General features: G+C 30.9%; 2 protein-coding genes across 3 annotated transcripts in view; one reads left to right on the forward strand and one right to left on the reverse strand.

Moving 5' to 3' along the window:
• Positions 1-21,921, reverse strand: part of LOC142321350 (mitogen-activated protein kinase p38b-like) — a 111,033-nt gene extending 89,112 nt beyond the window's left edge. For both annotated transcript variants that reach the window (XM_075359365.1, XM_075359366.1), the window contains exons 1-3: positions 21,668-21,921; positions 14,262-14,391; positions 5,362-5,420 (exon numbers count right to left, since the gene is read on the reverse strand). In XM_075359365.1, coding sequence (XP_075215480.1) covers positions 5,362-5,420; positions 14,262-14,391; positions 21,668-21,771 — 293 coding nt within the window. In that variant the 5' untranslated portion in view covers positions 21,772-21,921. The remainder of the gene's footprint in view (positions 1-5,361; positions 5,421-14,261; positions 14,392-21,667) is intronic.
• Positions 21,922-22,619: 698 nt separating this feature from the next.
• Mtr4 (exosome RNA helicase Mtr4) overlaps positions 22,620-27,027 on the forward strand; it is a 60,931-nt gene continuing 56,523 nt past the window's right edge. The window contains exons 1-2 of the mRNA XM_075359364.1: positions 22,620-22,802; positions 26,566-26,745. Coding sequence (XP_075215479.1) covers positions 22,666-22,802; positions 26,566-26,745 — 317 coding nt within the window. The 5' untranslated portion in view covers positions 22,620-22,665. The remainder of the gene's footprint in view (positions 22,803-26,565; positions 26,746-27,027) is intronic.

Below are 27,027 nucleotides of genomic sequence, written 5' to 3' on the forward strand. Positions count from 1 at the left end.
TTGCTTTACTTTATGTTATTTATTTTTAAATTTGGTTTATTGTTAAATTTTTTTTAACTGCAGTAGTAGTTACTTAAGGTGTTTTTTATTTTTATTCTTGTTCTTGTATTTATAATTGAATTTTATTAGTAACAAAATGGTGGCTACTAAAGACATTATAGCGTTGTTAACCCAAATGATTGAAAGTATCAAAAAAAAGTATGAATGAAAATATGAATATAAGGGAATAAGAAAGAAAACATAACTGAAAATGTGAATAAACTAAAAGAGAATATGGATGAAAATACAAATAAAGTGAATGAAAGCATGGATGATCGTATGTCTAATGTTGAGAATAAATGATATATCCTTAGTACCGAGATGAAGTAGTAAGAAAAATGAGATGAAGTAGTAAATTAAGAGATGAAAGTTTTAAGTCCAACTTTATTAAGTTAAAGTCGAAAACAATTAGTTAATAGTAACTTTAGGAACTAATGTAAATAAAGTTATAGAAGTTAGTCATGAGGACATTGCATTGGCAATGGAAGTGGCCTGTAGCGCCAGGGAATCTTGTGTTAACAGTTCACAGGACCGAGGCTTATGAATTGATGAGACATCCTACAATGGTAAAGCCAGTCAAGTTTGACAGATGTACATTGTGGGCTGTCTTCAAGCAGCAATTTTAGGTGGTATCCAGTCATAATGGTTGGAAGTTCTCCATGTTGTATAATCCACTTCTGGCTATGATGTCATCACAGCACTAGAGGGTTGCTTCAGACAGTACAATCTGGTGGCTAACTCAGGTGTGAGCTATGGGGAAGAGTTCAGAAGACCAACAAGACGCTGCAGGAATTCTCCTAAGTTATCAAGCAGCTAGCTCAACGAGCTTTAGTTGGCCTGCCACCACACACTTTCATCAACAAGCTACAGGATGCCGAGATCAAGAGGCACTTTCTTCTCGGGTCAGTGAAGTCAGTCAATAACACCCTTATTCAGGTTCTGTGACTGGAAGCAGCTGGTGCATATCTCACCATACGTCTAGCCTTTGAAGAATGGGAGTCAATAAGGATTCAGCAAATGAAATCAAGACTTCTGTGAAGGCTGAATAATTACAACAGGAGACTGAAGAATGCAAGCTGCGCTACTGAAGGACAAGACTGACCAATCTGCCGCAGCTGTAGCAGAACGGGCATTTGAAAATCAACTGCAAGAAACTGACAAGGCAATTAAGAAGCACCAAATCAATGGAGGAGAATACCAGCAATATCATTATCCTCATTTTGCCAAGTCTTGTTAGTCTTGATGATAAGAAGAGGATTCATCGGCTTCATTGTTGATGGGGTAACTAAAGATTGTTTATGTCAGATAATAGTAGAGACAGGAGCATTGGTATTCGCAGCTGGACCAGATGTTATTAGTGCATTTGAAAAGAAGCTAGACTGGCCTTATGTCATCAGTGCTACATCTGGAAATACTCTACCAGTTTTCAGCGAGGGTTGCGTAGTTGCTGTTGTCTTCGTGAGTGGGTATTTGTCACTGAAATTAAGGACGACTTCATCCTTGGTCTGGACATCCTTCGAGCTTACGATGCAGCTGCAGTTGTTGGACATATCCTGCAATTAGACAATACAGAAGTAGCAATGTGGAGTCCTAGAAACGAATCATATTCAGAGAGAGTAATGCCATTGAAAGACAGGACACGACCGGTAAGAAGCGAAAAGGTGGTGATGAATGGGAAGATATAAATACTGCCAGGGACCAGCAAACAGAGTGAGTAGTTTGGCAAGGCCGTGTTCAGTGCATTTGTGATAACAATATCAGTAAGTGTGTAGTAACACGTGAAGAGTACATCACAAGTATTCCAGCATGGACAGTGGTAGAATACAGGAAATTGTTCAGCAAGTTATCGGTAAACAGTAATGAAAGTGACATTAATTCATTCATAAAGCGGGGTAGTTCTTTTATAAACAGTAAAAGTAATAATACTTACAAAAATTGAATCGTATGAACTTTAGACATTTCTAGTATTATACTGTTAATACAATAATTGTTTCTAGCAGTCATTATAACGTTTTTAATAAATTGGACTGTACTTTAGTATTTATTAATTTAATTGTCATTAAATAAATCTTGTTTTTTATTTGAATTATTATTTTGTATGTTATACATACATATATATATATATATATATATATATATATTCATTACTATTATTGTAATTATATTTTTTATTTATTTTGTTTGTGAGTAATAAATTGTATTTATAAGAAATTTTTGTATTTGTTAGTCTCTCAATATCCTTGTCAAACAGCAAACATGTGACAATATTAACATTTCTGAAAACATTTCAATTGTAATAATCATCGCTTTAAAATTAAAAATATAGTAAAATGAAAAAAGTGTTACTAATTGTGAAAATGTGATTATTATCAATTAAAAAGATTCTGGACAATTGTAATTTACACATACAGGTGTAAAAACAAAATTGGGTTTTAAAGCTATTAATATCTCTAACTTTGAGTTACAGTAATGAATTACAAAGAATAACTACAGTTTTCCCTGACTGTTCAGAGTAAGTACCTTCTGTCACACAGCACACATACAACTAATGGGAAAGTTGTTAATTTCACACTTTAACTGGCATGTCTGAAGTAATGGGACAACAACTGCTTCCTCTGTGCCTCAATTCAGATAAATCAATAGGTAGCAGAGGCACATACACAAGATCCTTTATAAAATCCCAAAGGAAAAATTATGTGGGTTCAATGAGACGACTTTGAAGACCATTGCAAACAAGCTCTGTTGTTGGGTCCACGCTGACCGATCCAGTGGTCGGGGATCAACTGATCCTGTAAAGAGTTATGCCAGTGAGAAGGCCACCCCTCCTCACTTTTATCTTGTGTCCAAATAAAATTCTTTGGCCCATCTTGTAGCCACGGAAAGAGCATATATATATATATATATGGAGCATAACCAAATAAGCAACTCTTGTTACACTTTCAGTGAAAAAGAACAGCTCATAAACTTACCGTTCAGATAGAGCACAGAAAATATCTAATGTTGGGGAATCCCTTTCACATTATAAGAGTTCTTCTGGATTTTATGACCTCTACATAGTACATTATACGTGTTAACTTTCTATCTAACATGAAATGTCAACTCATCACTAAACACAATACAATCAAGAAAGTCGTCATTCTCATGCTACAACATTTTGATCGCAAACAAGGCATGCACAGTAGGCTTCAAATCCTGTAGAACTACTAGCACGTAAGTTGGCACAAAAAACTACTAGCATTCAGCAAACATTTGGCACAGTACTAGGCTGACTGAAAACATTGTCAGTTTAATATAAATGATATAAAAAAAAACATACATACTACGCTACTTAATTAAAACTAGTTAAGTATCCCGATTAATATTATTACGTTAAAGTACTTTAAACAATTATTTTTCTACTCACTTTATTGCAGTAGCTCGCAAATTCCAAAGTAGCTGTTGTCGGTAGATTCTAAAGGGCTCGTGTCCGATTCCGAATTCACATTTATCACAAAACTGTCGATGTGCACATCATATAAATTTAATCTTCAATGGATTTTTTTTCACATTAAAAACATGTTCACAGACATTGCTCCATTCAGCTTCAGACGCTATGAGATTCCTCTTCAGCTATCTTAAGAACATTTGACATGTTGAAAGATGTATTTGTTCTAGTTACTTGCCCTTTCACTTCAATGGCATCACTCCAAATCCTTTCAATGGCATTTAAGTCAGGGTGATAAGGTGGCAACCGTAAAACTGTGTGACCAAAATTTTCAAAAATGTTATCTATTAGAAATTTCTTTTGATTTTCTTTATATAATTTTATAATATATAATTCAGCTTCATCATAACAGTTAATTCGTCATTTGGCTAACCGTTTTATCACATCGCTTTTTGAAGAGTTAGAATTTCGTTGCTTTTGTACCAGAATGTTGTGATATGATGCATTATCTAGTACAATGACTTACTAAAGTAGCAAGTTGGGAATAAACTTCTCCCATAACCGTTTCAAGTACTTTTTGGAATCCATTGATTTGTGATAAATCTCCTTTCTTATTTGACTCGTACATAAGTAAATTGTTGTTAATAAATCCTTTATTACAGCTGGCATGGGCAATTATTAATAGTGAGCCCTAGGATACTGGTGTTTTCAGTCCCTCATGAAGATTTTTGGTGTCGCATGATTACTGTGGATGTACGTTTCATCTGTGTATACAATTGGTCTTCCTTCTTCTTGAAACAGGGAAATTTGTCGTAGAAATTTCATTCTTTGTATTTTAATGTCGTGCCATTCCATCAATATTTTCTGGTTGTCTTCTACTTTTCCTTCTAAATCCGACTTTACATAATATTCTTAAAGATATTTCACTCCCTTTAAAATTAATTTCACTTTCGCGGGTTTTTTAAATAATTCTCTTTACAGTAGGAATATATTTTTCTATATAACCAATACATGTTTCTATAATAACCACTTCTAGAACGCAATTACAAGAGATGTGAGACATATGATTTCTTCACAGCGCAATGATTAGAGTAGATTAAAAATAAGTAAATGAAATTCTTAGAATTGCATGTTGTGTTTACAACAATTCATAAATAGCACATTAGTAATGTATAATTCTACTATTATTAATTGCTATACAACAGGAAGTAGGCCTACATCACAACATCAATATATAATTTAGAATAAAACTCAACAAGTACATACACTACAGCAAGTTTATGAAACCTGTTTTTTATATGAGTAAATTACCATACCACAAAAGACATAGAAAATTACAATGTTTTTTGTTTGCTTGTAACAGAGGCCAATGCACGCAAAATGCTAGTACATAGGCTTTCAGTCCCTGCGCCAACATATGTGCTGATACATTTAACACCTATTAACAGCGTGGATGCATGTGTAAGAACATTTCCACAGTTCTGATAAGTTTTTTATTAGGATTACACAAGAAATACTTCCAACACATTTTTTATACACCCAGTATTATTTATAAAAAATGAAATAAAGTGATTTGATGCTTTATAAACCAAATTAACTTTAATAAATAATAATAATACTTAAAAACTCATTTCTTTAAGATTGCTATATTAAAGAAAAGGTTTAAGAATTTAATTTTTCTTATTACATAAAAAGAAAAAATTCTTTTAAAACATCTATAATTTTGATAAAATTTCTGATTTAATAATGAAAAATTAAAAAATTACTCAAGTAAAATAATTATACTAAAAGTAATAATTAGCTTTACTAAAAAAGTTCACTGCACATAAATATCCACTGACAGCTTATTCTTAATGTAAATTGTAAATAAAATGAAATAATTTTTATAATTATCTTACAGCTGGTTGAAATCATCAAGTGATGTTGACGGATGAAAAACATCTAGAAGACCAATTACCTGAAAAGAGAAGAAAAATAAGAAATAAAGTAACCCAAATTACTCAACGCAGGGTGATTAGGATTAAATAAAATATGTAATTTATTGTATCATATACTGGAGAGAGGAATAAAGACTTGCCTCTTCCCTCCAGCAAGGGGTTCTAACTGAGGTTTGCAATTTATACTTCACAATTCCACATTTGCAAGGAAGGTATTCCTTTAAGAAGAACTTTAGTAATGAGAAAATTTTACTGTCATGGTCTCTAAGTGTGGAGGATGTAGGATGTAGAGGGTATACTGAAATGAAACGACTAGCACTAGATAGGGAATCTTGGAGAGCTGCATCAAACCAGTCAAATGACTGAAGACAAAAAAAAAAAAAAAGTCTCTAAGTAGCTTCTGCTCAAGTAAAAAATTTTCATATAACAATTTATTGAAGTTTACAACTGTGCGGTGTATGCATACATTTATTTTTTCTTTACTTCTGTTTACTAGTGGACTGAGGGAGACGCTTGTTTAAGCTGGCCAAATTCAAGATCATAGATTTATTATCTATGCACAACAGATAAAACGTAAGGAGTAGGGATATCTGCGGTTACTAATCTTTGGTATCTGTATGATTTTGATGAAGCTGATGGCATCCGTGGTTTTTCCAGGGATACACTTTCCTATCTGGTGGTTGTACCACCAGCTCTACCCGAGGCTAAAGTGTTTAATGGGTAAAGGCAGGCCTATTAATCTCTTCTAATATAGATGTATCTCATGGGCTGGAAGCAGGAAAAACACTTGGCTGTAAAAAATCCTGCAAAATCCACTATCAGGGAAAATAAGTAAAAAGATTATACCATTTATTAACACAATTATAATAATCTTTTAATAATAGAAGGTATCTGCCAAAATAAGTTCATAAAATCTATATAACATGGCTAAAACTGAAGTAATATTAAGAAATTAACATCTTGAAAAAATTGCTATATTGAAATAAGTTTAAAAAAATATAAATACAAAAATAAAAGACAATAAATGATGTTAATGTTAGAATGAACAAAATCCAGAATACCTATGACTACCTTGACTGTAAAATTATTAAAGCTCAGTTACATTTTATTGTCAAGAGACTACATTATTAATAACGTTTCTTATTAATAACTCCCTCTATGAATCATGAGACCTTGCTATTGGTGAGAGGGCTTAAGTGCTCAGTGATACAGAGTAGCTGGACCGAAGGTGCAACCATATCGGAGAGGTATCTGTCGAGAGCCAGACTAAGGAATGATTCCTGAAAGAGGGCAGCAGCTCTTTCAGTAGTTGTTAAGGGTGTAGATCAGGTTGGCTTAAACGGCCATATCAATATCAGTCAGTCCTCTGAGTACTGTGCAGCTGAAAGCAATGGAAAACTACAGCTGCTTTTTTTTCCAAGAAAATGTAGTCCTCTGCATTTTCATATAGCAATGATGGAGGCACCTTCCTTAGTAAAATATGCTGGAGGTAAACTAGTTCCCCATTCGGATCTCCGAGTGGGGACTACCAAGGAAGCGGTCACCAGAAAATTAAAAAATAACATTCTACGAGTCGGAGCATGGAATATTAGAAGTCTAAAAAAGGTTGCTAGGTTAGAACATTTAAAGAGGGAAATGGATAAGATAAATGTAGATGTAGTAGGAATTAGCAAGTTTCGGTGGGAAGAGGAAAATGACTTTTGGTCAGGTGATTTTAGAATTAATTCAGCTTCAAATAACGGGCAGGCAGGCGTAGGTTTCGTAATGAACAAGAAGATAGGGAAGAGAGTAGAGTGTTTCAAAATGCAAGAATAGAATCATTGTAATAAGGGTAAAATCTAAACCTAAATTCTACAACAATTGTTAACGTGTATATGCCTACAAGCGCCCATGATGATGATGAGGTAGAATGTGTATACGAAGAAATTTATGAAGCAATTAAACACATAAAAAGGAGATGAAAATTTAATAATAGTTGGAGATTGAAATGCAAGCATTGGAAAAGGCAAGGAAGTAAATATAAAGGGTGAATACAGGCTGGGCAAAAGGAATGAAAGAGGGGACCGACTTGTAGAGTTTGCACAAAGTATAATCTAGTAATTGTCAACACCCAGTTTAAAAATCATAATAGAATATACACGTGGAAAAAGTCAGGCGATACTGCAAGGTATCAGGTAGATTATATCATGGTTAAGCAAAGATTTAGAAATCAAGTCGTCGACTGCAAAACGTACCCTGGAGCAGACATTGATAGCGACCATAATTTAGTGATAATGAAATGTAGATTGGGATTTAAAAACCTGAAGAAAAGGTGTCAGATGAATCGGTGGAATTTAGAGAAGCTTGAGGAAGGAGGTAAAGAAGATTTTTGAGGACATCACAAGAGGTCTGAGTAAAAAAGATAAGGTAGAAAATGTAGAAGAAGAATGGGAGAATATTAAAAAGGAAATTCTTAAATCAGCAGAAGCGAACTTAGGTAGAACAAAGAGAACTGGTAGAAAACCTTGGATTTCAGACGATATATTGCAGCTGATGGATGAATGTAGAAAATATAAGATAAAAATATTGATGATTAAGAAATACTATAAACAGAAAGGGCAAACTAGCAAAAGAAGAGTGGATTAAAGAAAAGTGTTCAGAAGTGGAGAGAGAAATGAACATTGGTAAAATAGATGGAGCATACAGGAAAGTTAAGGAAACTTTTGGGGTACATAAATTAAAATCTAATAATGTCTTAAACAAAGATGGTACACCGATTTATAATAAGAAAGGCAAAGTCGATAGGTAGGTGGAATATATTGAAGAGTTATATGAAGGAAATGAATTAGAAAATGGTGTCATAGAGGAAGAAGAGGAAATTGAAGAGGATGAAAGGGGAGAAACAATACTGAGATCTGAATTTAAGAGAGCATTAAAAGATTTGAATGGCAGAAAGGCTCCTTGAATAGACTGAATATCTGCAGAATTACTGCGCAGTACAGGTGAGGAAGCGATAGATAGATTATACAAACTGGTGTGTAATATTTATGAAAAAGGGAAAGTTTCATCACACTTCAAAAAGAGTTAGTCATGATACCAAAGAAGCAGGAACAGATAAATGTGAAGAATACAGAACAATTAGTTTAACTAGCCATGCATCAAAAATCTTAATTAGAATTCTGTACAGAAGAATTGAGAGGAGAATGGAAGAAGTGTTAGGAAAAGACCAATTTGGTTTCAGGAAAAGTATAGGGGCAAGGGAAACAATTTTAGCGCTCAGATTAATAGTAGAAGGAAGATTAAAGAAAAACAAACCAACATGCTTGGCATTTGTAGACCTAGAAAAGGGATTCATTCAATAACACAGACCGGAATAAAATCTTCAGCATTTAAAAAAAAATTAGGGTTCAAATACAGAGATAGAAGAATTGCTAACATTTACAGGAACCAAACAGCAACAGTAATAATTGAAGAACATAAGAAAGAAGCCGTAATAAGAGAGGGAATCCAACAAGGATGTTCCCTATCCCCGTTACTTTTTAATCTTTACATGGAACTAGCAGTCAATGATGTTAAAAGAACAATTTAGATTCGGAGTAACAGTACAAGGTGAAAAGATTTGTTGATGATATAGTAATTCCAGCTAAGAGTAAAAAGGATTTAGAAGAAACAATGAACAGCAGGGATTGAAGTCCTATGCAAGAACTGCTGCATAAAAATAAACAAGAACAAAATGACAATAATGAAATGTAGTAGAAATAATGAAGGACCACTGAACATGAAAATAGGAGGAGAAAAGATTATGGAGGTAGAAGAATTTTCTTATTTGGGAAGTAGAATTACTAAAGACGGACGAGGCAGGAGCGATATAAAATGTCGAATAGCACAGATAAAGCGAGCCTTCAGTCAGAAATATAATTTACTTACATCAAAAATTAATTTAAACGTCAGGAAAATATTTTTGAAAGTATATGTTTAGAGCGTCGCTTTATATGAAAGTGAAACTTGGATGATCGGAGTATTTGAGATGTTAAAAATCAGATGGGTAGATAAATTGACAAATGAAGAGGTATAAGTTTAATATAGTTAAAAGAAGAGACAGACTTATAGGCCACATATTAAGGCATTCTGGAATAGTCACTTTAATATTGGAGGGACAAGTAGTAGGAAAAAATTGTGCAGGCATGCAATATTTGGAATATGTAAAACAAATTGTTAGGGATGTAGGATGTAGGGGGTATACCAAAATGAAACGACTAGCACTAGATAGGGAATCTTGGAGAGCTGCATCAAATGACTGAAGACAAAAAAAAAATTAATAACCACATAAAGACACTACATAGTCTCTATGGTAGTTTCTGTTTAAGAGTAATTTTTTTTATAAAAATCAATTAACAATTTATTTAATTTTAACTAGGTTATTTTTTTGTGAACAAATAACATTATTTCAATGGTTATAAATGCAACTAATAACAACGCTATGATATATATGCTCCGAGCATGTGCCTGTAGTCAAAAATTAAATTTTTTTGTAAAAAAATATTAATATGGAAAAATATTTTGTTTGCTGCATATTAATATTCATGATGAAGAAGCGACAGGTATGAAAAAAATGTTACACAAAACAGGAAGCAGAGTTTTAAATTGTCATCATTTATACTTTCAAAATCCATTTTAAATAAATTTGTTCCACTTTCTGAGAAATCATTACCTAAATTCTTTCATGGTTAGGTCTGGCAAAGAGCATGCCCTTAACTTAAAGTAATGTTCATTTTCTGTAAACTTAAATATGGACTGAAAAGCTGAACATTCTTTAACATATTCGTGTACATGAATTCAAAACTGAAAAAGCAGCTGCAAAAAAAAAGGCCTGTTATTTGGATGGTTGCCAAAGAACAAGAGAAGTATATTAGAGAAAAGAGGAATTTGATCGGCAATGCTCATGTTAAAGTATTGACAGATAATGGTCAATGATTTTTTCAAGTAAACATGTCAGCGTTTCCCAGAATATGAAAATCTCAAAAGTGATGCAAAAAAAATTCCACACTCAGAAAGAGGAATGATAGGAAAAACGTGTGCATTAAATTGTAGTGTTAAAAGATTGATAAATTTATGCATGTCGTCACGAATAAAGGAGATTTACACAAACATCAAACTATTATTCGATATGATCAATCTGAATAAAATTCCCTTCAAGTTCGCTATGGTTTTTAAATACTTCACGTTGTAAACGTTCAACAAACCAACATCATATATTCCCTGTTCTTATTTCTTCATATCACTGAGGGAATTAAGAAATCACCAGGAGAAAAGGAACAACAAAACAGATAAAGTTGTCGCAGAATGCAGTAAAGTTGAAAAGGAGCCTGTAGACAACATGATTGTGTTAAAATGGCCTCACAAACTGAAACTTGAACCCAAAAATTATCAAGATGATATATTTGAGGATTCCATGCAGAAAGTTATTATAAGAGGTGGACAAACTTCTTAATCCTGAAATTTATGGGAACATTAGACCTGTCTTATTGATGCAATTTGTTTCTGGTTGGTGAACAAAATTCACGACTTTATAATGAAAAAAATACACTGAATTAGATCATTACATGCGCGCACGCACACGCACATACACACACAATCTGCATAAACATTTAAATCTACAGAAGTTTCTACCATATTAAAAGTTCACATTATTTTGGAACATATGGCTCAATGCTAGCAGTTTCTAGATGGAGATGGATTAGGCCTTTTGTCCAAATAAGCTGGTGAATCATCACTGAATTTTTTTAAAAATATAGAATATAAAATAAATCAGATGGATGATGCACCTTATTTAAAGAGGCTGATATAAATTTCTCACCACATCACATTTAAATTAACTTTGTTTATAACATAAATGTTTGTTAAATAATTAAAATGTATATAAATATAATACGCATATAAAATTCATGCTGTAGTATAAGTTGGTACGAAAACATTATAACACATTACTGTAAATGAGGTCATACATTTTATTTGTATTCTAATTAATAAAAAATAAAAATTACATCATAGATACTTTGTATATTTTAATTAATATAACAATTGTTTATAACAATAATCATCTTAAAAATAAATAAAATAAAACACCAATCTATTCATATTTAAAAAAGTAATGGGCTTATTGAGACATACGAGGTACAACCCAAAAGTTTGGGGAATTTTACCATAAAAATAAAATAGCTTACCGTAATTTATAATTTCCACTGTCTCCTTCAAAGTAATCCCATTGGGCATTGATACATTGAGCATTTTTCCCATGATTCCATGCATCCCTGGAAGTCTGCAGGTGTAAGTGTTCGTAGCACGTTCTGAGTTTCTTCCTGAATCTCCTCAATTGTGTTAAAACGATGGCCTTTCAATTGAAATTTTATTTTTGGAAAGAGAAAAAAGTGGCACTGGGCAAGGTCAGGCGAATAGGGTGGGTGGAATCACTACAGTCCTTTTGGAAGCAAAGAAATTCCGAACTGCTAGCGATGTGTGCACGGGTGTGTTGTCATGGTGCAGAACCCAGCTGTTGTTACCCCACAGATCTGAACGTTTGCGCCTAATGCTTTCATGTAACCGCTTCAAAACTTCACAATAGAACATTCCATTGACAGTTTGACCAAGAGGAACAAATTCCTTATGGATAATGCCTTTGATGTCGAAAAAACAATCATCATGGACTTCACGTTGCTGCGAACTTGGCGTGCTTTTTCTGGCCGCGATGAACTTGGTGACTTCCACTGTGACGACTGCTGCTTAGTTTCAGGTCATACCCGTACACTCATGTCTCACCACCGGTTAGGATGTTGGAGATGAAGTTAGGGTCATCTCTTGCTGAATTTTTCAACTCACTACAGACAGCTACGCAATTTTGTTTCTGGTCTCTGTACGAATTCTGCAGCAATTCGTCTCATGTTCAAATTGTCTGACAAGATGCGTTGCACAGACCCATATGACATTTGTACGATTGCACAAACATCATGGATTGTTTGTCTAAAATCTGGAAGAATAGCCTCTCGCACTTTCGCGATGTTTTCCGGTGATGCGCTTGTTGATGGTCTTCCTGAACGCTCATTGTCATAGACTGTTGTTCGTCCATCTTTGAATCGTTTGTACCACAAAAAAGTTTTACTTTTACTCATAGCATTGCCACCAAATGCTTCCACAAGCATGAGATGGGTTTCTGCACCAGTTTTTTTAAGCATGAAGCAAAATTTGATGCAGGTTCTTTGCTCTTTAAAATCTGCCGTTTAGAACTTCGCCGAAGCAGTAAACACAACGTTACACAACTGTACGAAAGTCAACAATGCAGCCTCTCACAGTCACAGCTGTTGGAACACTGATTCACAAAGAGTACTGTTAGCCACATCTAGCGGCAGCAGGTTGTACCAGCAATGGTTCGCACGCAAAATTCAAATTCCCCGTACTTTTGGGTAGCACCTCGTATTTACTCTCCCTTCAATTATCTAATAAAACTATTATTTATAATATTTTAAATATAAATATTATTTATAGTACATATTTATATTTAAGTTTTTATAGAAAATGAACTATTATATTAAGTTAAGAGCACACTCTTTGCCAGACCAAGCATGAAAAAATTTAACAAACAATTTCTCAAAAATAGACAGTATGATTTTATCCAAAACAGTTTTTGAAAGTATAATTGTTACCAAATGTAACCCTGCTTCCTGTTTTTTGTTATATTTTTATCATTCCTATCACTTCTAGAGCACCGTAACTACTACTTTTTTATGATAATCTAACAGAAAAATTTATAGTTTGGTTCTTTGAAAATATTGCTGTTCTATGCATGCATGTCTACCCGATTCAATTGAATTCATACTCATAATTATGCTGCTTCTGTAAATATAAATTTCTGCATAGGGTTAATATTAAACATGTACACCTGTATAATATTACATACTGTTAGATATACAGTAGAAATACAATATTATGTACAGTTAAGCAGCAGAGTGCATGATTTTATGATCTTGGTGCATGCTATTATGCATACTGTACAGAGCAATTTAGTCATACACTCACTTCCACAAACACAATGGGCTATCAATTGTTTATAAATGCAAGCATAAAAAATTAATGTAATTCAAATCAAATCATTAAAAACTAATAAAATGACATAAAAAATAATTAAAAATATCACATGGCACTGAGGATGTCATGTTAAAGAAATATAAAATAAGGGAACAAAGAACGAAAAAGTATTAGTATACTTCAATAATCAGGACATAGGTCTGTGCACCTGTGTATGAGAAATGAAATCACCACATATTTTTTTGCATGAAAAATATTACTAAAGAATTTATTAATTTGCATAATCAATGGTTATATTTCAGTCAGGTAGATTACAAACACATTAAAGAAAAATGAAATCTAGAATTAAGCTGCTAAAATGAAGGAAACTATTAAAACAGGAATAACAGAGATATCAGTGACACAATAGATACTATTACTAAACATATAATAATTAAATTACTGTAAAACATTCAAGGTCAAATATGTAATAATAAACTTTTAACTAACTTCACATCATAAAAAGTGTTATCACAACACTAAAATGACACAGAAAAAAACTATAACATGCAACAAACAATTATAATTAACAACAATATTAAATAAATATTAGTATAACTTCACACATTTAACTATGAAAAAGAAGAAAATAGTTAGCTTACATTATAAAAAATAGATGAAGATGTAAAAAAAAATGAATTACCCCTCTTCTATATTAATTAAACTAAAATCAGAAATGTACCCACACATAGTCAATGTACACACTTATATCATCAAATCTTTAATAAAATATGCTCTTTATATCTTTTATAAAATATGCTCACATTTTCATGGTTCATATGTTTTAACATCCTTAATTCTCTATACGTTCGTTTGGCATGAACTGCAGATTGGAATGGCCGAGCCAGTTTTTTAATGGCTACCTTAGCTCCATACCTGGTATCAACAGCTGAACTAAAAAAAAAAAAAACATTGTACCATATTATTATAAATAAATCTCTTAGTAATATATATCAACAACATATCCTTATGTGAAACATGTTTATACATATAGTTTTAATACTGATTTTATTTGCCCAGATTACATATAAAACTGTGCAAATTATAAAGCAAAAAGGACTGGCAACTGAGAATTAACTTTATGAGATGTTGCATAATCATAAATTTATAAATCTACATGAATTGTGAAATAAATGATAAGCTACAAGGATTTAATTACCACAATGAAAATCCATATCAGCATATCAACCTATCCTTGTCCTTTAGCAAAAACTTCCTATTTCTTATCAGTGATTGATGTTAATAGATAGTTTCTTTTATAAATTCATCACAAGTTCTTTTCATGTTTTATAGAAAATTCTTTACAATAAAAATGAATTTTAATGTTATAGTTTACAACAAAAAAAATCTGTATTTTCTTGGTGACAGATGATTTTATATTTCAAAGTGTATTATTATCATAAACATTATGATAATAGTATTATTATTATTGTAGTCCACAATTTTAAATCAGTTTTTTTTTTTTAATTAGTGTTAACTTGAAAGAAATGCCTCTCATATGCTTGGAGGTTCAGCAATTTCTGATATCAGAACACCTTACCAGTAGAAAACGTTTGGTTATATTATAAAACATGGGCTAATCAGAAAATAGAATAAACACAAACCATATAATTAGCTGACAAAAATTTAGTACAAAATTTTAACAAATAATTATATCAATAAGGAATTAATTTAGATTTCAGTTACAAAAAAATAAATGAATAGAAAATAAAAATTGTTACAACAAATAAAACAAACACTCAATTATTAAATACAGGCGATTAAAAATTGCAGAGCAATACTTTGGGAGCTGTTTTGTGACATTAATATACGTAAAAAAAGTTCTTAAAATACATACATCTTGAAATCCTTTGTTTTAATTACAACTAGTGAAATATTTTATTCTGATTTTTTCTCTAACAGTATTAAAAGCCACACTGAAATTATTGGATTAAAATTAATGAGGCAAATTTGGAGATGGCAATAATAGCTATCAAAAATTAAGTTTTACATATCGCGTGGATAATTTTCTGAGCAGTATTGTGTTTTTTAAATTAACAAACCAAAAAAAAAAGCAGTTTAAATTATATGTAAATTGGAGACAACATAAATTTGTATAAATGTTAGAGTTAAGAGAAATGCTGCTAGTTTATTTTAAGTAAATAATGGTATGGGGCTGTAGTTCACGAATATTGTGAGAAATATCCAGAATTAAAAATACTAAATCATAAATCTTTCCACAGCAATCATAAACAGTTGTGAAAAGATGTATTAAAAAACCATTTATACTGAAACAAAAACTAATAGATACTAGTTGAAAATTGTACACATTTAGATCATAATTTATCTCCTACTACAAGAATCAAAAGGCTGTTGCATTGTTTAAATGTTTCTCAACCAAGCATGTGCTGAACAGACACAATTGTACCCATTCCATAGACGAGTTACTGCCAGTTCTAATAAATAGGGAAAATTCTGTTGGTTAACTGGAAAATGTGTGTATACAATCCCGATTTTATCATATTTTGGTTACTGGTGAATTATACTTCACAAAAATTGGAATTTGTCAATTTTCAAAACATCAACACTAAGGCAGAAGACAATGCTCGTAAGACTACTGACATGCATTTCCAAAATATTTTTTTTGCTTAATGTGTAATGTGGTTTTTTTGGTGATAATCTTATTTGTCATTTTTCCTTATAATCAAGGCTTTTAAGAGCACAATGTTTACATTTCTTGCAAACAAAGCTGACCGAACTTTTGGATGATAAAACAACTGCAGACAGACTCACTCTGATTGAACCAACTCAATCTTCTTGTAATGAGAGACTATTTAAATAACATACAAAAACTGATGAATTGGTTTAAATGGGTCTGTAAAATAGCCAATATGATCTCTTAGTCTCATGCCATCAGACACAATTACTTTTGGGATCGGATGAAGTAATCAGTTTATTCTATACTTACTGGCACAAAAGAATCAATAAACTACATTGTAGAAGATGCAGCAATTATTAAACATAGTCTGATACTGTAAAACACCCTTGAGAAGTATGGAGATTTGTTATGCTGAATACATTCAACAAAATGGTGGTCTTGGAATATATGTCAGACATTTAGTTATAAATCAATTTGAGATAAAAGTTATTAATGTAACTTTTTATTTATAAATATTATTTTTGAAACATCTTTAAAATCACACCAAAACAGAATTTGTAGCATAATGAAAATGTCTATATCATCCTGCCTTAATAACTCCCTAACTATTAGTCTCAGGAGATGTAAATGTGATGTCAGTTTATAACTTACACCGCTGATACGACCGCTTGTGTCACTGGCGAGTGGGTTAGCAGGGAGGGGGCCAGCCCAAATCAGCGAAAACTGGCGCTCCCATTCATTTCCATTCAGTGCAGTTATTTCATAACTTAGACGTGACAGTGTGGTGATTTGTGTGTTTGTTGAGATAGATTGATTTAAGTAATAAAAAGTCTACTTTGGACAATATTTATGTGTAAAAAATTACAGTAAACATGTAAAAAAATTCAATATGTCAGCCTCAGCCCGTGCAAAAGCCAGCCAGAAATATGACTTACGCATATCATTGGAAAGGGGAGGTTATGGGCTACACAAAGGTATCCCGATGTTCGGTGCCGAGTGAGCGAGACTGTTTCAGGCGCGTCACAAAGCTGACATGGCGCTGATGGTGTGAGCACCAATACCACTGCTTATTATACCTTGTCTCTTTAATTCCCATACCATAGACAAATGTTGAACAAAATTGTCGTCGAATATTAGCCGAAATAAATATCATGTACCATTTAGTGTCTGTTTTATGTTAAAATTAAATTTAGTATGCAGTTAATGTCTCATTTATATTTCAATCCAATATACTAAAAGTGACTCGCTGACATACAGACCGACTAATTTATCTGTAGAATTGGCCAAATGAAGGAGGAACTAAAATTTTCCATTGGAGACTTTGTTTTTTAAAAAAATATGATGGTGGCTCTCCCAATTAACTCTACAGAAAAGTTGATCAGTCTGTAGCTTGGAGGAACTTCATCCAAGGTCTGTAATGTTTCACGTTAAACCAATGGTTGTGCGCCCCGACACAGCCCCACCTGATTTTTTTTTAAATGTATTTTGGTAGCATAGCTATATTTTCTTAGCAATGAAGATTTTTTCCGTTTAAATGTATAATATTTTTCTGCCACAATCTGATGTTTTGTTTTGAACTGAAGTCAAATTTTTAAAACTTGTATTTGTTTTCTATTAACTAAATAAATTTCTCAAAATTAAGTCTGCAAAAATATTTGTTGAAATTTTCTATTTGTTTATAGGCCATTTTATCAAAGTTAATTTATGGCAAACCTGAAAAGCGTTTCTTTTTTACTTCAACTTTCTTGAACTTCTCTTTTATTATTATTTTGCTTTTACGGCCAACATGGGACCACTTAAGTCAATTTTAGTTGGATCTTTTCTGAGAAAAGCGTGTTATTTTACTCTTTCGAGCTGCCCAGTATTTCTTCATCCGTTCAGATCTTTCTTTCTTTTCTTCATCCGTAAACACCCTCTTCGTTGTATTTTGTCGTTTGTCTGTCTTTTGTTTAAATCTAATGCTTTTATCTTTTAGCTTTGTAATTTTTCCAGTTTTATTCTGTAGGTCAGTCAGGGAAATTCCCAATTCTTTCATATCTTCTCTAATTTCTTTGATCCATCCTACTTCTAGCTTTTGGAACCAGAGCTTTTCAATGATATTTCTTGACAGTCTTGTTTGCGGTGTCCTTATGAGATGACCGAAGAAAGAGATTCTTTTTTTCCGCATAGTATCAGTAACAGGCTGTATTTCTCGATACACCACCTCATTTGGCACAATCCACCATTCGCCTTCTTTTTGGTGTTTTTTATCGATACACGTTCTGACAATTCTCCTCTCTATTTTCAGAATTTTTTCAATTCGGTTTTTCTGAGTGATTTTGAAAAGGGTCTCGCTTCCGTAGGTGACTTCTGGCTGTACTACAGTTTTATAATGTTTAAGTTTTGTTTTAGCAGAAAGGCATTTTTTGTTATATGTTGACCAAGTTAATTTTTGGGATTTAATCATTTTATTTGTCCTGTTTTGCCATGTCACTTTTTCATTTAAATTATAAGTTATTATTTCCCCTAGATATTTAAATTGTTTTACTATTTTAATTTTCTGATTGTTTACCGTAATGTGCTCTATTACCAGAGGATCTATGGCCATTAGTTCAGTTTTTTCGAAAGAGATATGAAGCCCTATCTTTTGTGCTAGGTTTTGAAGGCTCATGATTTGTGTTTTGGCTTCTTGAATATTATTTGCTAAAAGAGCGAGGTCATCTGCAAATCCTAGGCAATTTAGTGTGATGGAGTTTTTCTTAGTACCCGTTTTTATATTTTTGGGATTTATTTCATACCATTTTCTCATGACAAATTCAAGGGCGCAGTTAAAAAGGAGTGGTGAGAGGCCGTCTCCTTGCCTCAATCCAGTTTTTATGTAGAAGGGTTGAGAGAGTTCACCTCTGAATTTCACTCTGGACTGGGTTTGGTTAAAGTGAACTTCTCTTATATAAAGAATTTTGTGCAATACATGAATTAACATGACTTAAGTCTTAAGGTGGGATGAACATTTAAATAAATGGAAGTTGTATAAAGAATTTTGTGTATGGTACAGTGATCCTGTAACGCACACAGCATGTTATGTGAGTAAACAGTACTTATTTTTTAAATAAAATTTACAAATAATATATTATTTGTTTTTACTATTAGCAGGTATCTTTAAATCTATTCTGTTATACTATGTTGTGTATTTTAAATGTTTTTTTTTTTATAGATAAGATAGTATTATTTAGTTACAAACATAGTAAAAATTTTATAATGTTGTGTATCTATTAATAAATTTGTAAGATGATCTGCATTGAACATTGCCTTATAATCTTTATATATAATTGCTATGTAACTTTTGATGAATTTTAAAATTTCATAAAGTTGGATTCACATGGAAGAGAATACAGGAAGGTATAAGATACAATATAAAATGGTTAAAAACTTTAAAATCAAATTACAGACTGTAAAACATACTCAGGAGCAGATATTTATTCTGACCTTTAATTATAATGAAATATAAATCATATTTAACACAAAATAAAAAAAAGGATAAAAAATGGGATGAGCAAGCAGACTAAAACAATGATGTATAATTAAAATCAGAAAAAATCATGAATAAAAAAAAAACAATAATTATAAAAATAAAGGGTGCAAAACAGTTAAAGAAAACTGGATACATGTAGAGAAATAACACATAACTTTAAGGAAAAGAAGTTAGTAGTATTGTATTAAGTGCATAGGGATGAGGACTTGCAGAGATAAGAATGAGCAACACATATGATAGGAATAAATAGAAGGGCTTTACAGAGGAGAAATTTTTTTCCATTAAACTTGCTATTTAGACTAAAAAACGTTTTATTATCTATTCAATACGAAAGAAAGGCTTATAAGTAATAAATACAGTATTTTCTATATTACTACATCAACTAAGCCTCTAATTTTGTTTTTATAATATTAAATTCTTTAAACTTAATTACATTTTAACATTTTAAGAAATATACTGACTTGTTTTATCATAAAACAATTTATTTGTTTACTGTTATTTATCCAGTTCTTGGTATATCAAACTGTTAATGAGCCATTAAACTCTTCTAGTTTTAACACTAACAAACGTTTTTGTGATTAATAGGATGGTAAAAATTTGTCACTTAATTAAAAACTATAAGAAATTAAGTTTTAAGATAGCTATCACTCCTTTATCATTGAGTGGATGCATAAACATAAACAAGAAAATAAAAATGGAAATTAACAAGAAAAATTTTTTTAAAAATATGTTTTTGGATAAAAATGACCAAAGATGAAATTGAGATTAAATTACATAAAGAAAATTTTACCAAAACAGCTTCAAATTTATGTATCCTAAACATATAAAACAAGAATAAATACACTTAAATGAAACTTATCAGGTGTGCTGTAGCTGATAAGATATAACTGCACATAAATTTGTTATTCAAATTGTTAAGTGATGTAAAGAGATTTGCAAAACTTTTACTATAGATAAGATCTGGTGAAATAGCAGTTACAAATGAAAATACAAATTAATAATAAGCCAATTACTTATAAATAATTAGAAATTATAATCTCATTCATTATTATAAATAATTTTCTCTTTACAGTAACATATGGTTCTCAGATTCAAATAACATGTTACATTGTGCATACAAAAGAAAATTAAGACTTCAAGAACAAATTCCCTTACTGCTCAGCACTCTGTTTCAGTATAATGAAAAATAAAAATACTACAGATATTATAAAAACTTCACAGTTCTAACAAAAATAGATAATTAAGGCAGTAATAATTTTTCAATTAGATAATGTAATATAAATATTTAAAGACTTAAAAATATATAATACTTTTACCAAACTTTTTGGAAAAAAAATTATAATAGAATTAAAAAAAAAAAAATTATCTCAGTACTTCGATAAATCAAATTTTCATATAAATCTTTTATTCTGATTGGTTCATAATACATTATACCACCACATCAGATATCAATACCAAACAGGAAATAATACTAATTTCTAAAATTAATTATACATGAAACATAAAAAGGGAATCTGCTTTGAAAAAGAGGAAAGAATGAACACTTCAATTAGAGAAATTTATAAAAAATGACAGACAGCTAATAAATTTAATATACCTATTAAGTAATATTACATTTACTATTCCACGAAAAGTTTAAAGCTCAATCTGCTTTGTCAATTTAAAAAAGATAGGTAAAGTTTCTTCTTTATAAACCCAAGTAGAAAATTATAATTGTATTTTGCAACTAAATTTTCCTCTAAAATTGGAAACATCTCAAGTAATGCTTCAATCAAAACAAGCTGCCAAAACTCATAACTAATCTTTTTATCCACACAATTTAGATTAAATGATTTCACATTCAAAATCAATACCTAAACTTTAGAGAAAAAAAAACAATACATTAATGATAAAAGAGCGTTAAAACCAGTTTCAGTTTATTTTTAAACTAGAAGGTGTTCCATTAGTTTTAGTTGACGGCAGACCGTACTAAAATATACAAGTGAACATTTTTAACTTAAAACATCTTAGGTTATACCTACCAAACTTGGCCATAAGCTCCAGAACCAACCGGAGTTAGCATCTGATACCTTTCGGGAACTTCCCACTCTGTTCTATTAATTTCTACTTTATAAAATTCTGGCATACTTATTAACTGCTAATACCTGTAACACTAACTAAAAGTTATCAAACAAATAAGACGTACAAAGAGATATTACCAACCACAATTGCACATCGAGATCAAGACGAAAGGAAAAACACTTAAATTCATTTGTCCTTGAAAGTATGTAATTCTGTTCTGCCTACGCGATTCAAATTGTGCAGTTCTCTAACTTTAAACTATTCAGTTATTTCTGATGATTTTTGAAGCATGATTTATTCAGAAATTTTTGCATACTGTTTGGTTGTGGAAATAATTATTTATGAGCTGGATTTCTTTATACCTCCTCGCGAATGACATTACAATAAAACATAAAGCCTTTTTTGTGTTATTATAATAAATAAGGTTATTTGATTGGATAAACAAATTCTTTTTCTGTTACAATAAATTTAGAAGCTGTCAAACTATGTGATTTGTCTTTGCGTCTTCGTACTCTTTGCCGTATAGAAGTAAGAGTATACCTTAGAATAATTTCATTCAATTTGTTGAATGGCACCTCCTAGAGATCGCGTTGTATATACTTTTATAAATTAATAAATTTAAATAACAACGGATCCTACCAAGTTTCCTTTTTTTAATATTAAAATAATTTTGTAGCGAGTGAAAAAATTCCACATCTTACCGGGTTTCAAATCCGAAACCTTCTGGAGAAATTAAATAATTCAATAATTGCTGTTAAGTCATTTTCAATTGACTTGACTAAACAGCAATTATTAAACGATTTCATAATAAAAATATAAAAACATATTGTATTTCTACTTTTTAGGATAATAATTTTTTTTTTTAATTTAAAATTTTCTTATTTCATAATTAGTGTACGTAAGAGATGTCGTTGTTGACTGATGTGGTTCACTAGTGAATGTCTTTGAGTTTTCCAAAATGGCAGATTTTGGAGCTGATTTATTTGATGCATTTGATGAAAATGTTGATGAAGAGGAAGATTCTGATTCAAGTTATTTGCAAAAACCTAAAAATGTTGAAACTGAAGGATCTAAAACAATTACTTTAGAAGAAGTGTACGTATTTGAAGTTATAGGTAGTAGTAATTTTTAGGTTAGGAATGTGCAGTTTACATTGGACGCAATATCATAAATTATTTTTTACCTGTTTTAAATATGACTTAAGTCATTTCTGTCGGCTATTATTTGTATTATTATTGCGATAGCCATAAGCTAGCTGCAAAGTAATAGTGTAGAATCAAGAGAAAACAGGTGATTAATTATATAGTATAACTAGCTGAAGTACAGGTTGTTCTGCCAAATTCTAACTTTTTAAGCTATTATTTTTTTGCCTGTTTGAGTTGAAGAAAACATTTTGTGTCAGCAAATCAGTATCCCGGTTGTAGTCAAGTTAATCAGCAGTTTGGTTGGAATAGAATATATAAACTGCTATGCAATTTTAAGGTTTGGTCCTTAATATGGTGCTTTAGTTAGTGCAGTTTGTGAATATGAACTGGAAGAACCTAAACAAATTTTTCTAGCATCATCTCCGTAAGAATGGTTTCATATGTGCTATCCATTAATTTTTACATCATCCATAATATGTCGCTTGTTTAAACTGTAATTACTAATATGATATTTTATTTATCTACCACTTATATTTTCACTAACTGAAAAGCATGTTGTAAAATTTGTCAATGCTTGAAACATGCATTTTTTTAAATTCATTATTCTTGTCGAATTTTTGAAGGTACTCATTCATCTTGTTGGCTACTTGGGGAAAATATATAACCTATAATTTGCTGTAGGCCTTAAACCAATTTTTTTTTTCATATTCTGGATTCTTATAAACTTATGAATTTTTGTTATATCTGGTTTTCAAACCCCCTATTCATCTGAGTTACCCTTTGAAGTCGAAATTAATAAACTTATTCACTATTGTAATAAGACTTTGATTTTGGATTAACAAACTGACCATTGAGGAGAGATGGTTTTTAAGGAAATTTTCATAGAATAAATAATTCTGACAAATTTCATTATGTCATCACAATTGGGGCAAAATAATTCTGGTTTCAAAAAATTGATCAGTGCCTCTTTATTCTCTTAAAGAGCGAGTGAAAAAGAACCCTTCTTTGTTGTAGCTTCTACGTACTACACAAGGGAAGCATGCTAGTTTCAAGTTTTGAGGAGAGCTCAATTCAAACTCAGTTCCATTCTTTAGTGGTTAAAAAAAATGTTTGGTTGCATTGGAGGTCAAGAATGTTAAAATTTTATTTTAGCTTTTCAGGATATGGAAGATAGTGAGGAATTTCCTATGGGGTTGGCTGTACAACCCAATTAATGACTTTTTCACTTTTAATATTGTGCTGTTTCTTTAATGCAGAAAATTATTTTTTATATGATGTACTTATTTAGTGTTTGTTATAATTTGTATTCTTGGTGCAAAATGTTGATTGTTGTTTACATATAGTTCTTAATTTTCAACAATAAAGTACTATTTATTCTTATATCAACTCATTAAACAAAATTATTATTTTATTAATATTGTAACATGCTTTCCATTATTACAATATTTTTGGACTGTTTTAGATATGAAATCTGTTTCTTTAAAATATCTTTTGCTGGGAAATAGTATTTAGGATCTGAAATATTACTCCATTAAAACACAACTAGTCTGGCTGGGGCTCAATTTGTCTACTTTTACACAGAAAAGAAACTTAGATTATAGAACTTATTATTTTTATAATTTAGTTATGATAGGTAATTATTTTTTCTTGGGTTAAGCTTTGTGTATCTCAGTCATAAAACTGATTTATTTAGTGATACAATTTGTATGTTTCTGTGATTTACATCTTGAATTGAAATTTTTTTTGATGTTTTGTTCCGTTTTTAATGTTTTTTTTTTTTGAAATGTCTTTCAGTAATTAATCCACTTTGTTTACTTTGACGAGGTGAGCTTGCCGTAGATTTTGTAGGCCTAAAGTTACTTAAACAAGCTCACCTTGCACAACTTTTATGTAGCACAACTTTGATGGTTTATAATAGTTTATTTTATTCCTGTAAGATTGCAGCACATGTCTAAGCAATTTTCAAGGAAACATGGTAATATCGACTGAAATTTCTCTATATTTCTGTGTTTTTGGAATATTTTTTCTCTTATATAAGTTTATTTGCATTTATTTGTTGTTTATTATTTTTAACATTATTTTCTAGATTTTTTACTGTTTGATGCTGATTATTTTTTTATAAATTATCAAAAATAAAAGAATGTGCATATAATGTTTTATATTTTTATTTTATTTGTTATTACTATATCCAAGCATGGGTGGCATTGCTTATTTTTACTGGAAAATTTGATAAAAATAGTAAGTTTAATAATTGTGTGAATGTAAAATATATTAAGTAATAAGTATAGTAATATGTAGACAAAAAAGAAGAAAAAACAAAAGGACATTCCAGGTTAATTTCATTCCCAATTATATAGGTAACCAAAGGGGTTAAAAGAGACAAATGATTGCAGAAAAGTTACTATTAATTCAGTGCTAAAATTAATGCTGCTCTTCAGTATAATTCCTGTTCATATTTAAGTCCTTGTTCTGTCTGTCTGCAAAAAATTGTACACCTTGGTGTCTGAGCCATTCTTGTACGACATTTTTGACTTACTCATTCTCAGCCGACTCAATGCCATAAAAAGTTGTTTGAGAGTACCAAACATATGAAAATCAAATGGTGTGAGGTTGCGAGTAAGGTGAATGTGGCAACATCTCCTGACCCAATTTATGTTGTAACTTCCAACAGGACAGAGGAAGCTTCTCAAGAGCATTCATGGGGGTAGGCGTTACCATGCAAAAGAATTACACCATTTGAGAGAAAATCAGAATGTTTGCTCTTTATTGGAGGTTCATTTTCAAATAATTTTAATAATAAATTTTCAAATAATTGCAGTAAGTTGACCATTATAGTCCTAAATCACTTTTACTAACTGATACGTAGGTTTTGAATATTTCTTCTTGGGCCAACCAAGTTTCATCACAAGTTGTTAAATGATATAAAAATACATCACCTATCACTAAAAACCACGTTTAAGTTCTATACAAATATGAATTTGGATGTCTCTGAGTTGTTAACTCTCTTGAAAAACTCCCTTGAAATCAGCTTATAGTGGAATGGAGAAATATTATATTATAGTGGACAGTATAAATATTCCCACTAAAATTTTAGGAATTTCCTAAATTTTTATGTGTCTAACGTTGCACATAAGATCATTAATGCAATTTTGTAAAATGTCAGTCGAACTTCTGGTGGTCTTGCGCAACAATGAAAATCAATGATACTTGTTTTACCCAGTTTATATAATGTTCGAACAACTTGTAAAATTTTTTTGATTAATGTATTTTTACTATACTGTTTTGATCCCTGTAAGAGGATTTTTACCAGTTTTACATTTTCAAAAAATAAAAAATCTTATCATAGCATTGTGCTGTTCTTCCACGGTACATATTTCATTTTGAAGTAACAAAAGAGCCAAAATTTTGAAATAAATATTGGCTATAATATAAGTGCCAGGAGTGACCGGAACCATCACACAGTTTCAGTTTATTATATTTAATAGTTATTCTTCTGTTGTCATTTGCCTCTTTACTGAAATGACAACAGAAGAATAACTATACATACATATATTATATATATATATGAGGGCTTTTTAGGAAATGTAAATAAATTAATATCATAATAACTGTTAATTTTATATATTTTTATTAATATTTAAATTAACAATCTGATTGTTAATATCAGATATTTAAAACAATCTGATTGTTTTATTTTTTTTTTTCAATTTCAGAACTGATTATGAAGTAATAAATACTGCTGAAATAAAAAGTGAACCACTAGATGTTGATGAAGATCAGGTAGCAATTTTTGACAGAACATCTGGTGTAAAACGAAAATTAGAAGATGAATTTTCAAATAAGAATGTAAAAGAAGTGAAATTAGAAACCGAAAGCTTTCTGGATGATATCAAGTTAGTGTCATTTTGTTAAATTATAATTTCAATAAAATGACTATTCAAATTTGTGATGAAAATACATTTTAGAAATTTGTGATTGCAATTTTATATATATTGTTATTACAGGTAAAGTTGGTAATATCTCGGCAGGTATTCAGTTCAGATTCATTACATATACAGTTTTAGTAATTCAATTTATAGATAAAAATAAAAAAAAAATTATTTATTAGTCATTTCCAGGGTATGTTGTAAATAAGAGGGTGAGAAGGTAATTATCTGCAACATGGCTATAAACTT

The sequence above is a fragment of the Lycorma delicatula genome, chromosome 3 (assembly GCF_047948215.1).
Source record: "Lycorma delicatula isolate Av1 chromosome 3, ASM4794821v1, whole genome shotgun sequence".
NCBI lineage: Eukaryota > Metazoa > Arthropoda > Insecta > Hemiptera > Fulgoridae > Lycorma > Lycorma delicatula.